Source organism: Medicago sativa, chromosome 7, assembly GCF_051527215.1.
Source record: "Medicago sativa cultivar Bolivia chromosome 7, Bolivia_mono, whole genome shotgun sequence".
In the NCBI taxonomy this organism is placed as follows: Eukaryota; Viridiplantae; Streptophyta; class Magnoliopsida; order Fabales; family Fabaceae; genus Medicago; species Medicago sativa.
This window is the reverse complement of record NC_140755.1, coordinates 45,130,862-45,145,040: the sequence shown is the minus strand read 5'-3', so window position 1 is coordinate 45,145,040 and position 14,179 is coordinate 45,130,862. Positions and strand designations below refer to the sequence as shown.

General features: G+C 31.5%; 1 protein-coding gene, 1 long non-coding RNA gene and 1 pseudogene across 3 annotated transcripts; 1 reads left to right on the top strand and 2 right to left on the bottom strand.

Annotated features, from left to right (window-relative positions):
• Positions 1 to 1,664: 1,664 nt before the first annotated feature.
• Positions 1,665 to 4,812, top strand: LOC146906142 (putative polygalacturonase At3g15720; annotated as a pseudogene). The gene is made up of 5 exons (XR_015019540.1): positions 1,665 to 1,926; positions 2,387 to 2,452; positions 2,706 to 2,814; positions 4,271 to 4,375; positions 4,461 to 4,812. The product of XR_015019540.1 is annotated as a putative polygalacturonase At3g15720 (transcript).
• A 1,403-nt stretch (positions 4,813 to 6,215) lies between these two features.
• On the bottom strand, positions 6,216 to 10,337 carry LOC146906141 (ATP12 protein-like protein). Its single transcript, XM_085724072.1, has 4 exons — positions 9,825 to 10,337; positions 8,234 to 8,408; positions 7,254 to 7,531; positions 6,216 to 6,811 (listed from the first exon to the last, which is right to left on the bottom strand). Exons 1-4 carry the CDS (start codon positions 10,227 to 10,229, stop codon positions 6,704 to 6,706), a joined length of 966 nt encoding a protein of 321 aa, XP_085580198.1. The 5' UTR covers positions 10,230 to 10,337; the 3' UTR covers positions 6,216 to 6,703.
• Positions 10,338 to 11,022: 685 nt separating this feature from the next.
• Positions 11,023 to 13,063, bottom strand: LOC146906140 (uncharacterized). Its single transcript, XR_015017557.1, has 3 exons — positions 12,618 to 13,063; positions 12,098 to 12,534; positions 11,023 to 11,402 (listed from the first exon to the last, which is right to left on the bottom strand). It is a non-coding gene; the product is annotated as an uncharacterized LOC146906140 (long non-coding RNA).
• Between the last annotated feature and the right edge of the window lie 1,116 nt (positions 13,064 to 14,179).

Genomic DNA, 14,179 nt, shown 5'->3' with positions numbered 1-14,179 from the left:
AGGATCGTCCCTAATACTAAAATGTCATGAATTAATTTTGGTCAAGAGAGGTTGACTTCATTATTGGGGAATAATCATTCTTTCATTTCATTAGAGATTATGACGTCACTTTTGAACTACACCACTACTGTTATAATTCCGTAATTACCTATTAATCATTAATTCCGTGATTAATCATAATTAATCATCTTCCATTCAAGTTTCTATTTAAGCCCTACACCACCACAAATTACCACAACAAAATATTTTCTTAACTAGGGTTTTCAGAAAGAAAGAAAAAAATGAAAACAAACTCCTCTAGCCCCATTTTCCCTCTAATGCTAAGTGTTTTGATTCTTTGTTTTGTTTCACATTGTCTATGTAAGAAGGGGAAAGTAACCGGAACAAATCATACAAATATATACAATGTGATGGAACATGGTGCTCGTGGGGATGGTAAATCTGATGATACACATGTATGTTATATGTTTTTCTCTTAACCTTTTAATTTAATATCTATATTTCATTATATTTTTTCTTTTTTTAATAAAATTTTCGAGTTTGGCGGCATAAGACGGAGGTTTTCCCAGGATGTCAACCTAGTTGGGATGTCGGTGTTTCCTCCCGATGTCTGTCCTTACTCCTTGTTTAGACAAAAAAAAATTATCTATATTTCATTTGAAACTGTAATATTGACAATATATTGAATTGATTTGTAGGCATTTCTAAAAGCATGGAGTAGTACTTGTGGAGCAGGAGGTATGGCAACACTAGTTGTACCTAGAAATAAATCATTTTTGGTGAACAATTTAGTACTCACTGGTGGTTGCAAGGCAACAAGAATTTACATCAAGGTATGTAATCAAATTGCTATTAGCTACGTTTGTATCTGAAGGAAAAATTTATTCTTTTTATTCCATCCTCATTTATTGAAAATAAAATTATGATATTTTCTCTTAGAATTTTTTTCGTTGTCGTCTATATTTCATATAACGATCCATGAGATTTGCAATAAAAATGTGAGATTGAACACAGTTTTTGTAGCTTGATGTTGTTTTGTTCACGATTTTGGTTTTCCTATTTTTAAATATGTGATTTTACTTTTTTCATCTGTGAAAAAATTAGTTGTTTTTTTAAGCAATTAAAATTAGGTATTTTATTGTGGTGTTCTCCCTTTTGTTTTATTAATAGAGGAATTCTATTTTCGTAGAAAAATAAATAAAGAGGATTCTTACTTATTTGTATAATAACTACACTACTCATGTTGTTTTGACCATTGTTAAGTTTTTGTTATTCCAAACCAAAAAAATCCCTTCTCTAATTTTTCTAAAATAATTCAGAGGCCATTTAAAACAATTAAATATTAATTGATTTTATTTCTTTTGCACGATATTATATTGCAGCTGGATGGGAAAATAGTTGCACCTGCTAAGGGAGCATTGAAGGATAAGTCATATTGGATTAGGATCCAATATATAAACCATCTCACAATAGATGGAGGAATAGGTGGATCAATTGATGGTTATGGCTCTACTTGGTGGCAATGCAAAACTTGCTTTCGACCTTCGGTATGATTATTCCTTTTTTTAGCTATTTTTGTTTATATATTTGACTCACTAACAATGTGTATTACTACTAATTTGTTAATATATTTTTCAAATTAGTATTATTGTTTTGTTTAAATATTGATATTGAAGAAATCACATTCTAACACTAGGAATTTCATGTTGATGGCGCAGGCCTTGTGTTTCCATTCCTCCAATGATCTCACTGTTCGTAACTTGAGGATTACAAATACCCCAGGAGCTCATATAGCCATAAATGGTTGCATTGGTGCAACATTCTCTCATTTACTAGTAAAATCTCCTGGTAATAGCCCCAATACAGATGGGTTTGACATCTCTCACTCGAAAAATATCACGGTTGTAGATTCCATCATTGCAACAGGTAAACAAAGTTTATCTTTATCCCATGCAATTCAACAGAGCATTTAATGTATATTATATGCAGGGGCCGGGGTTCAAACCCCACACACCTTACTTATTCACCTTTAAGATAGATTTCTCTGCCGCTAGGTTATTTAACCAACTTAAAAATCACATGTCATACTCATAATTATATGGAAATGTATGCCTATGTTCATGTCTAAAATATAGTGAATTGCATAATTAATTTTTAAAACAAAGAGAAAAAAAAAAGTTTAGACAAATCAATAGAACAAAGTATACAAACATCTTTATAACTAAACTTTGGGTTTAGATGTTAATGTCTTTTGATACAATGATAAATACTAAAATGCCCTAACAAAAAATAAAATAAAATAAAATAAAACCTTCAAATCTTGTTTTGTATGTGCATTAATAAAATGAGTTGCTTTGTTTGTAAAAAGGTCTTTGTTTGTAAAAAGGTGATGATTGTATTGTCGTTAATGGAGTGCTACTCGTGTTGCATGTGGTCCAGGCCATGGAATAAGGTTATTTCTATCATTTGTATTTTATTTTCTTTAAGTGTATGATTGAATTGTAATGTATTCCATTCAGTTTTATGGATCATATGCTAATAATAAGAGAAGAGGGTATATACAGAAATACAAAATTAGTGATAGTATTACCTTCATAATCATATGTATGTGAAAGGGAATTATCATTTTATTTTAGATAAGCAGTGTAATATTGATACTATTTTGATATTTGAGTAATTTTATTAAAAAATTGTGAATTAATCAGTATTGGTAGTCTTGGGAAAGGAAACTCTTTTGAAGAAGTTGAAGAGGTTCATGTAAAAAATTGTAGTTTTACTGGATCTACAAATGGAGCAAGAATAAAGACATTTCCGGTGAGTAACTAATATATTATATATGGTTGGAAATCTAATTATAAAATTATATAAATATTTTTTTAAAGTAGGTAATATATAAATTTTATCTCTTAAAAATATAACTATTTTTTAAACCAACTATCTTTAAGTATGACTAGTTTTTAAAACCAACTATTTTCCTTTCAAAAAAAAAAAACCAACTATTTTCCATTTTATTTTTTAATTTCAAATATACATAATAAATGGAAGTTTTTAAGAAAATAAATAATAAGTGGACATAAACCTTAATGCAAGAACTTTTTTTTTTTTTTGCTTGAGTTAATCTAATCCAAATATGCTAGGAATTTTTTTCTCAACCACATTTACTATAACAGAATACTTAAAAAAACAGTTTTTTTTTCCGTTTGAAAGTACTTGTTTTAAACAAAAGCATCCTTTTGAAAGTATACTTACGAACACGGTGGGATTTAGCCTGGGAAAGGCTACTTTTTTACCACATGGGAAAGTTGTTTTTAACCATTTGATTAAATGAAGAACACAATTTTATCATGCTCTTATAACATTGGATTTTTTCTCACTTTCTTCCCAAACCATTCTCTCTCCCACATGTCTCTTTTACCCACTATTTTCATCTTCCCCTTTCCAGTTCTTCGTGTTTTGTCTCTGCAATATTTCCATATCAATTATGATTTATGACAATAAAATTGTACAAATTACATTTATTAAATGATACAAAATAGTTTGCTTCTGTTATCCAATTTGTGCATTCCATCATACTAATTATCTTGCTGTCAAAATATAAATTGATGTTATCTTCAACTCTTGGTCTAAACATGTTAGCACTTAACACCCAAGTCATTAACAAGAGTTATGTAATGGCTTGCAAGAAACCCAAAGGAAAGATAGTGTTTCAATTTTTGTAGGTTTTCTTTTTTCTTATTTGATGGATGTAGTAACTTTGTTGAAATCAAGATAAAAAATTAGATCTGAAAAGAGGTTGATATACATCTTGAGCCTTGCCATTATTAACAAGACAATCATTATTAATGAGGCGTTTGAAAATTGTTGGGTTGATAAAATGTGCAGAACTGAAACGTGGGAGAGAGAATGGTTGGGGAAGAAAGTGAGAAAAAATCCAGTGTTATAAGAGCATGATAAGATTGTGTTCTTCATTTAATCAAATGGTTAAAAACAACTTTCCCATGGTGGGAAAAAAGTAGCCTTTCCCAGGCTAAATTCCACCTACGAACACATGTGTGTTTTTTAATAAGTGTTTGGGAAAGATATCTTTGCAAGTCTAGTTTAGATTGCATTAGAAAGCCTAGTGTAGATTTGATGTTTGACCTCTATAATGGAATCACATCTAACACTAACATGACAATAACTTTTTAAGTTAGATGTATGGATAAAATGTAGGACTATTTTTCTCGAAATTCTCTCATTTATGGCTTTTCTACCATCCAATCTTTTGTAGGGTGGATCAGGTTATGCAAGAAAGATTACTTTCGAGCAAATCCAACTTAAAAATGTCAAGAACGCGATAATCATAGATCAAGAGTACGGTGGTAGAATGGCAAAGGTACACATTTGACTTTACATTCTTAATATTCTATTTAATAAAATATCATACTTAGTTATGTTTTAAATTTTGTAAAACTTATTAGGGATCAAGTGTACAAGTCAGTGATGTCACATTCCGTCAATTTAAAGGGACTTCTGATAGCGACATCGGTATAAATCTAAAGTGCATGGGTTGTTCCAATATTATATTGGATCAAATTAATATTGTTTCTTCTCAAGGGAGAAATCCAGTTAAAGCTTTTTGTCAAAATTTCCATGGAATAATTTACGCTACTATTCCAAGGGTTTTGTGTTGAAACAAATTATCAAGTTTTCCATTTCCATATGTTTGAAAGTAATTCCATTCCATAAATTTTTCATTTATCAAGTTTCAATATGTGTTGTAAACAAATTACCACGTTACAATGCAATGTATGGAAACTTTTTTCTTTCTCATACGATCCAAAAAGAATTTAAATTTCTTGTGTTGTTCTCAATCACGTCTAATTACTATTATTGAAGTGACTTACTTTTTATTTTGGTAAAAAAAAATAGTTTGGATTCTAATTGTGTATTTTGAACCTGATTTCTCAAACTCAAAATATGAATTGTCTTTTTTAATTTGACAATATTTTAGATTTATAAATGGACCAAATGTTCAACTAGTTAGCCATAGTGAACATAATTCTATCTAATGAAAATAATGTAACAAATGGACCAAATGAAAAGAATTTTGATAGCCATCGTATTATATATACATATCACGAATCGTACATAACATCATATTGTAAATATAATGTCATGAATAATGTAACAAAAATTGACGAATAGAACTGATATATAATGTATACTTGGAATCATTGTTGTAGAAATTTTTTGTTAAGATGGATAAAAACATTTTTGTGCCATTTGTGGAAGCGTTTTAAAATGTACCAAACTTGTAATCTAGATTTAAAAGTATGTTTTAAACTAAGTTGATACATAATCGATTTGCATGATGTATTAAAAAGGAGTTTTTAGGCACAATTTACACCAATTCTTTTTCGAGAGGACGCCAGTTTTTATTAAAAAAAAACTGGCACTAGTCATGATTTTTTAAAGTCAGTATTCATATTGTAGGTCAAAAGAAGAGCAACTAAGGTGTTGTTACCTCAAAATATATATTGAAAAAGAAATAAAATAACAAAGAAAACTGGGGGGATAAAACCAATACCTCCTTAAGAAGCAATGAACCTAAAATTAGGTATCTCCAGACTATTTTTACATTGTTATCTGAAAGACAAGCCACCTTTCAACTCGACCAAGTGAAACTTGTTGTATTATTAGGCCTAATATGATATATAGCAAACTTGGGGGATGCCATGGCTCCCATGGGTCTCCAAAGAGATCCGTCCCTATATACTGTGAATGGATAAAGATTGAAAATATATATGGGTAGCGAAGTGCACATTGTGGTGACATCATTGCATTTAAAAAAAAAATCCAAATTAAACAACAGCGCTGAACTAATGACATTCAACAAGCGCTTATTGAAACGTAACAACATATCTATCTAACAACATTTTGTCAAAAAAAAAAATCTATCTAACAACATATCTGTCAAAAAAAAAAAAAATTTAAAAGTCCTCGAGATGGGTTGATTCGACGTGACACATGATGACTGTGCAGAACTAATATACGTGACATTAACATGGGAAACGGAAACATGCCATTTTAATTTGTGGGTGAAAAACGAAATTATGTAACAAAAAAACTTAATAAAACCCTAACATGTTTTTATATACTCAGTTTTTTTTAGTGGTGTCTTTAATCTTTTTTGTTGTCAATATATGTTGCCAGTGAACTTCAACATATAAAAGTAAAACAACTACAAAATAAATTAGTATTATTCAAAGTGTTGAACACAAATTCGTGTTAAACACGCCTAAGATACAACATAAATACTCTTTGATGTGTCTATGCTTCCTCTAACCAGGCTTCAATAAAGCCTAGTTTATATTATTGTTAACTAATTATAATAGGTAATTGCTTTATAGACCTCTCGCATTGTTGCTCAAAAGTCTCTTGGATTTATCGTATCGTATTTTCCGATCGTACAAAATCTATCCGGAGACTCAACTTGATCATTGTTCTTTGGATCATAACCTAACTCCCGATCGGCTTATTTCAGACGTTGAACAATCTGACAGGCCTATAGAGCACCATAACTCGTCAACAAAGTAATAACAAGAACAAACCCCATCTACAGAACAAGACCCCATGAATAAAAATATCTGGATATGACATGGACCATCTCATCCTGACAGCTATAATTTGGGATGATTAACAACAAAACAAAATGTTAAAACTACATATTTCTTGACAAACCAAGAAATGCAACTGGTGATGAAATCTGTACCCTAATATCAGCTATGTCAATATCATGGCCACCTTCAACAAGGCCCCACCTGTCCACCTGAAAAAGAGAATGAAGACATTTTCATCTCAGATCATGTTAAATTATAGAACCCAAATTAAGAGAGAAGAGAGAATAGTATTATTGAATGAACAAGTAACTATGACAGAAGAAGAACCCGTGTAATCCCAGAGAAAATGCTCATCGGAAAAGAGAAGACTGTCTCTAAGGTTTCTAACAGAAAATAGGTTGAAAGCCCCCACTCTCCTCTCTGCTCCTATATTCCCTCGCATATTCTAACAATTTCCCACATCATAAAATTCTTCTCTAACTACCATATTAAGCTTAGTTGCGGGGCTTAGGCCCAAACCAAGAGTCCTATAATTCACATTCATGTACTGTACTGTACTTCAATATTCAAGCAGAAGTATACTAACACACAATGAAAAGATATATGTATATGAATCAGTTATAGAGTTTAGAAGATATTTGTGCCAAGTACCTGTAAATCTTCTTCAAGTCTAATAAGCTCAATTGCTTCCTCAATTTGCAATTTCCCATGCACCAATGCAATGGCAATTGTTAATGATTGTGCTGATGCTGCAATAGCATCAATTGCGGCCAATTCACAGTCATCTGTTTTCTTTAGAAGTTTCTCTATAGCCATCACAAGACCATCTTCCTGCTTTCCACCAAAAAAGCTGGAGTATACAACAGGCTTAAAGCCAAATTCTGACTCCAACCAGTGTAGTAGAGGATCAATTTTCTCAACTTGGCGTTCTGCAAGGATAGAATTTCATATTAAATTCCACGCATCTTTCTGAAAATCATTCAAGTGTCTGTTATCCTAAAAAGTATTGGTCAACAAGAACATTGCAGTAAAAATAATTCTATCACTCCAGTAGGTAAAGCTAAAATATTCTCTTAATAACAGCTTCCACAGATGAGGTAAACATGAAGAAACTTTGTAAAAAATTTAATCAAACAATACCATATAGCCAACATGAAAAAATGAATTAATATTTATGGTAAATCCTCCTGAGACATATAGACCTAAGTAAACTAATAGAAAATCTCAACACCTGCAATTTAGCTGATTATTCACACGATTTAGAATTAGATGACCTTATTGTCATAGAGAGAAGATTGATATTAAACTTCCCTGTATAGTAATCACTGCACCAAGGTCAGAACTGTAGAACTTAAATAGTTTCCATTGCCATAGGCAAGCCTATGACCCCAAAACCATCAATATCACTTTTCTAAATGCATTGAAGTACAATGTCAAATCAGTTAGCCATCCTAAAATTGATATGTTAAAAGTATATGAAAAGAGCATTGAGAAAATGTTTTTTGCATTAAATGATGACCCCAGCACCCTTCAAGTTCAGTATACTCAGCATGTATTTCGTCAGGCAATCACGGTGTTATTAATTGAGATCAGAGATCTGAAAGGAAATATCACAATAACTAACACCATACCATGGACCATGCTTGCGAGTTCACTGTCATCAGGAGCACGGCAAAATACTAAATCTTGGTTAAATTTCTTCATCAAATGCTCAATAATTTTGGGCCTTGTCACAGGAACCCTTTCCAAGGCAGTGCAAGCAAGTCTCATAAGAGGCATTGTAAAGGGTCTTATGCCATCTATTTGCTACAATGATAAATCAAATCAAATTCATTACATATTCAACACTAAATGATACTCCTATGCAACCATAACCATATAAAACAGAATATAAAGTTTCAAGTCAAGACCTTTTAAATATTTCCAATGACGGTCAAGGGACCTAAATATTAGCTTACAATCCTCAATTCATCAAGAATAATTTAAATTAAAAAATTAAAAATTTGTGAAGGTTTTAATAAAAATGGTCCGCAACAGCAAATATGCCAAGACAATAATGTTTTTGATGCCTTTGCGACCCCAACTGCAGCTGAACCGATTGTATTTGATCATAACTTTCCGTGGTAGTGAGGTTTCAATGCAAAGCAAGTGCAATTTAATACCTTGACTTTTCAATTAGCTTTAGAAATTCACATATTTCATGTCAAACTTCAGTTTTAGAGAAGTAAAAAAAAGAAGCTATTGTGCTAAAGTACATTACATCTTCTCTGACAAACCAAAGTATCCCCACATGCAACTGCGACGCTAGCCCCTCGAGGCAACTTAGATTTATTTAAGTAAGAAGTTGACCTCACTCAACATATATTTTCCCATACACATAGCCAGGGATAGAAAATCCTACCACATGATGAAGGGACTTTAGTACCTACCACTTAGGACCTCTTTTGATTAACTTATCTACGATGATAAGAACTTGCGAGCATAAGTCGTTTTCAGCTTATTTTCATAAGTTCTCAAAGATAGCTTGTGAAAACAGCTAATAGCTTATACGACAATAATGTAACTTTATTTTATCGTGTAATACAAAAACAACAACCAAGTCTTATGTCACTAAGTAGGGTCAGTTATATGGATCAAATTACGCCATAATTCAGTCCAACTCATTAATCTCTATATCTTTCTTAATAGTTTCTGTTATAGTTTTTCTAGGTCTTACTCTGCCTTTAGTGATATGACTATCCTTCATCTAATCTACTCTCCTTACTACTATTTTATCTTGTGTAAAAATAGTTTATTCCTAACAGCTCATATAATAAGCACTTACACTATAAGCAGTAAATTAAGTTGTTTGTCCAACTCCAAACAGGCCTTAATGCAACACCATATAGGTAAATGAGCTATGCTTTACCAAAACTTGTTTGGCATCTATGAAGCACAGACACTCCTCGAATTAGGCGTGTCCCCGTGTCGGACACGTGACACTTGTAATTACACTGAATTATGATGATTTTTTTTCAAATTATTAGTTGTGTCAGCATGCCAGTGTCCGGTGTCAATATCCGTGCTTCACGGTTTGGCATTCATAGTAAAACTATCCAAATTTCATTTACACTAACCTAATGAAAAAAAAAATAACTTACAAAATCAATATCATTCAAAAACAATTAAAATTCAAGAAATAAACAACCCAATGAAGCACAGATGAATCAAAAAACACCATACTTGATAATCCCATTCAGCAGCAATAGCGTTAGCAAGAGCAACAGTAGGAAGCTTAAGCGGTCTCTTAGCAGGAGTCTTAAGCGTTCTATAATCAAGCATCACAGTCCAACCATTACCATCATCCGCTTCTCTTGTCTTCACTTCTTTGTAAAACCTTTTCCCTACAATCGATCCCGTCATAAAAGAAATCGGCATCGTCACCGACGACGACAGTTTACGCCTCGCCGCAGTCGGTGATTTCAGGTGGATGTTGTCTGCCTCCGATGAGAATGTGAAAGATGATGACTGCTCCTCGTCGGCCGCCGCCGCGGAGCCAAAACGCCGGACACTCCGGTGAGCTGAGAGGGTGGATAGAAATTTAGGGTTTATTGATTTGATTGAATTTTTTATTAATGAGTGAGCCATTTTTGTTCTTCAAAAGAAAGAAGGGAGGATGATAAGAATGTGAAAGAAGGAAAGAAAAATGAGGAGGAGGAGGAGGAGGATAGTTTGGGCCTTATGAATAACACATTCGATTAGATTTTATTGGGCTGCTTTATTTATATGAACTAGACTCTTGACCCGTGCGGTAGTTAAACGAATAAGTCAACAATATAAACATATATAGTTTAATAGAAGTCATATAAAAATTTAAAAATAAAATGAATTGAAAATTGATTTCATCGGTTATGGCCATTATTTGATGGTGAAATGTCAAAAATTTAAAATTACAAAACAGGTTGACACTATTAAAAATTACAAAAGAAATTAATAGAGATAAATGTTGCAATAAAAATAAAAATCTTTATAACATTTGAATCTTACCAAAACATTTATTTACTTTTAGCAGATCCAAAAACATACTCCCCCCGGTCACATTTATAAGCAAAAATGCACTTTTTAGGTTCATTGAATAAATAATGAATTTGGTCTATATATTGACCAAATATATTAAGTATTGAATGAATCTAAAAAGTGATTTTTTGCTTATAGTAATTTATTAAGCTTATTTGTTTGCTTTTTGATAACAAAAGTTAGGAAAATATTTTTTTTAAAAGGAAAATTAACACACATGTTAGCATGATCTCGAAAATCAAAATAAGTAGAACTATAACTAATAATTAAGACCCGTTAACTATAAAAAACCACATATTTTACTGATATTAACTAAAATTTGAAGTAAAATTGGTGATGTCTTTTTTTCAGTTTACAATAGGATCCCTTTAAACAACCATTTATAGGTGGTATGGTACCCATGTACTTTTTTGGATGATGACTAAACCGATTGTTAGAGATTCCACATTGAGGCTTAAAGTCAATTATATAATCCAGAAGAATAATTATTTATATATAAGTTTAAATATATGTATTAAGTTTAGAGATATATACAAAGAATTTCCCATTTTTTACCATTAAACAATAGAATTTTCCATTTCAGAATCTCAACAATAATAATGTGGAGTGGCTTAAACTTTCTATTTTTTGGTTATTACTACTATCTTTCTTCCATTGAGAATCATGCTATGAGTATCCTATTTCTTTTCTCTTTCTGAAAAGCTTTTTGGTTACATTCTCTTTCTGAAATGCTACAATATGAATCTGTCAATGTGAAAGAAAAAAAATTAATACCAGTAAAAAAGAAATAGCTTTAACTTGTAAGAAACAACAACACAATGATACATGTACACATCTCATATTCCCTAACACTTATTCAACACCCTATTTTATCTTTATGATCAAAAGTTTATGCATAAAAAAAACAACAAAAGATTCATATTCATCCAATAAAACACACTTAAGCTTTTTTTGCCAAAAAAAAAGAAAAAAAGATTCATATATTTCACATGAGGATTAGTGCTATTACATAGAGTTTTTTGGCTCCCCAATTCCATTATATTGGGGAAAAAATGTTGTGGAATATACAAAGAACTTAGATATCAAGGACTAAAGCTAATATTATTTCAAAAATAAAAAGGACTAAAACTAATATGCAAAATGGAGTTATATATGCCCTTCTCAATGTCAGAGTCATGAGTGATCACTCTATTTATAGGTTGATGGGATAAATTAAAGGTGAAATCCTATTTATAATTTTATATAGTTCGGATGACTTCAAATAACACAATATACCCAACTTTTTGTCTCTGCATCAAAAGGCTCTGAAGTATTATCCTCCTTATCAATCATTGTTGAAGAATTTTTTTGGTAAAAATCCCCAAAAAGATTATTAAACTGTTTCTAATCAAACCCATAAAACAAAATAAAAAATGAAAATGAAAGATGATTCAACTTACATAATTTGTAGAGGAGGGAATTTGGATGAATATTAAAGACAATACACACTTGAATCTGCAATAGTGAGGAGGGACAACATCAATGTAATTGTAGCCCAAACCATGTTGTCGATGAAGAACAGTCCTAAAACTCACTATTCCAAAGCAAATTAAGAAAACAATTTGTACCTCGAACGAATCAATAATCCATTTTAGCCATTCAGATACACATTAAGAAAAAGGTCAACAATTGAAGATAAACCAACTATCCTCAAAAGAAAAGGAATTGCACATGAATAAAAATGATGAGAGAAAATTGCCTCAACGACAAAATATTCAAGACGACGGCGAGGTAAACAGGAGGAGCGGCGCTGGTACAACCTTAAGAAACTGAGTGATACAGAAAACAGGAAATTAAAGATCATCCTTGCTGCTCCTTGAGTAGGCCTTCTAGCGCCCTGCATAAAAAGAGAATAACAAATTGTTACCACATTGATTCAAGTCCAGCACAGGAAAAAAAACGACACTGTTGCATTCTTACATCCCTAACATGAAACTGAATGCAAATCCTTTTGTATTGAAGTCGTAATTCATTCACAATTTTGTCAAAATCAGTGACTGGATTTAGATTCAAAGGAGCTGCACAAAAAAACACCAAGCAACTGATTAGAACCAAATATATTCAATGAAACATGATTAGATTGATTAGAACAGAAATTGTATGGAAATCCATTAAGATTAACTGTACCATAAAGGTATGTGCACGCCACTATTTATACCGGACTCATAGACAAAATGAATTTGAATCATGGTGACATGTGTACACAATGAATTGGGGAGTTGGAGAGACTTCTCGTGGAATACAAATTCACTTGCTGCATGGAGAGATATGGAAGGCCACATTAAATGTTTAATGGATTAGTGGGTAGTTGGCAGGAATGACCGAAATTAATGCAAGAAAATTTTGTTAATTTTGTTAATAAAGGTTGGAGCGATCTATATTGTCAAAAAAATAGGAGTGGATATGCAACAGATAAATGGGAGTGGAATTTGTTAAGAAGGACTGTAGCGACATATATGAGTGAATATGCAACAGATTTGTTGTTTTTATTGTTAACAATATTTTGTTAATAGGAGTGGATAGGAACAATTTGTTAATAGGAGTGATTTTTTTTTTATGTTTATCTGTTTAGTAGGAAACGATTAGGAACAATACGATTTTTGGCTTGCAAAAAAATAGGGTTAATAGGGTTAAACAAATCAGAATTAAGCTTTAGGGTTAAAACAGTAAATTTCAGCAATAGGGTTTAGGTTAAAATTAGAGCTAAAATAAGCTTTCGGGTTAACTTTTGTAGATAAATAGATTAGGGTAGAAAATATTTGCTTCATAAAAAAAAAGCAGGAGGATAGGAATAAAATTGGTGTGATGCATTTTTTTAGATGGAATTTGTTATGTTAAATAATTGCAAACCTAAAAGTGTAGAAAATATTTGCTTAAAAAAAAAAAGAAGGATAGGAATAAAAAAAAAAGGAGGATAGGAATTCAAAAAAAAAATAATAATAAGGATTCGGCCGGCCAAAAGGAGGATAGGAATAAAAAAAAAAGGAGGATAGGAATTAAAAAAAAAAATAAGGATTCGAAAAAAAAGGAGGATAGGAATTCAAAAAAATAATAATAAGGATTCGGATGGCCAAAATTATAGCAAATTTGATAACAAAATTCGGCTGGCATTAATTAAGTAAGATGATCAATGGCTAAAATTGAATGGCGCCTAAATGTGCAAGATCCAATGGCTCAGAAAAGTGGAGGGAGAAATGGGGGGAAAATATTAGGGTTAGAAATAGCTTTAGGGGTTAAGCTTTATTATATAAGATAGATAAGATAGATTAGGGTAGAAAATATTTGCTTCATAAAAAAAAAGGTAGGAGGATAGGAATAAAATTGGTGCGATGCATTTTTTTAAATGGAATTTGTTATGTTAAATAATTGCAAACCTAAAAGTGTAGAAAATATTTGCTTAAAAAAAAAGAAGGATGGGAATAAAAAAAAAGGAGGATAGGAATTCAAAAAAAAAATAATAAGGATTCGGTCGGCCAAAAGGA

Excerpts from the sequence above, each read along its gene's own strand:
- LOC146906141 (XM_085724072.1), bottom strand. The coding sequence starts at position 10,229 with ATGGCTCACTCATTAATAAAAAATTCAATCAAATCAATAAACCCTAAA. Across the intron at positions 7,532-8,233 it reads ACTCGCAAGCATGGTCCATG|AACGCCAAGTTGAGAAAATT; the intron begins GTATGGTGTTAG and ends CTATCCTTGCAG. Across the intron at positions 6,812-7,253 it reads GACTTGAAGAAGATTTACAG|GTGGACAGGTGGGGCCTTGT; the intron begins GTACTTGGCACA and ends TCTCTTTTTCAG.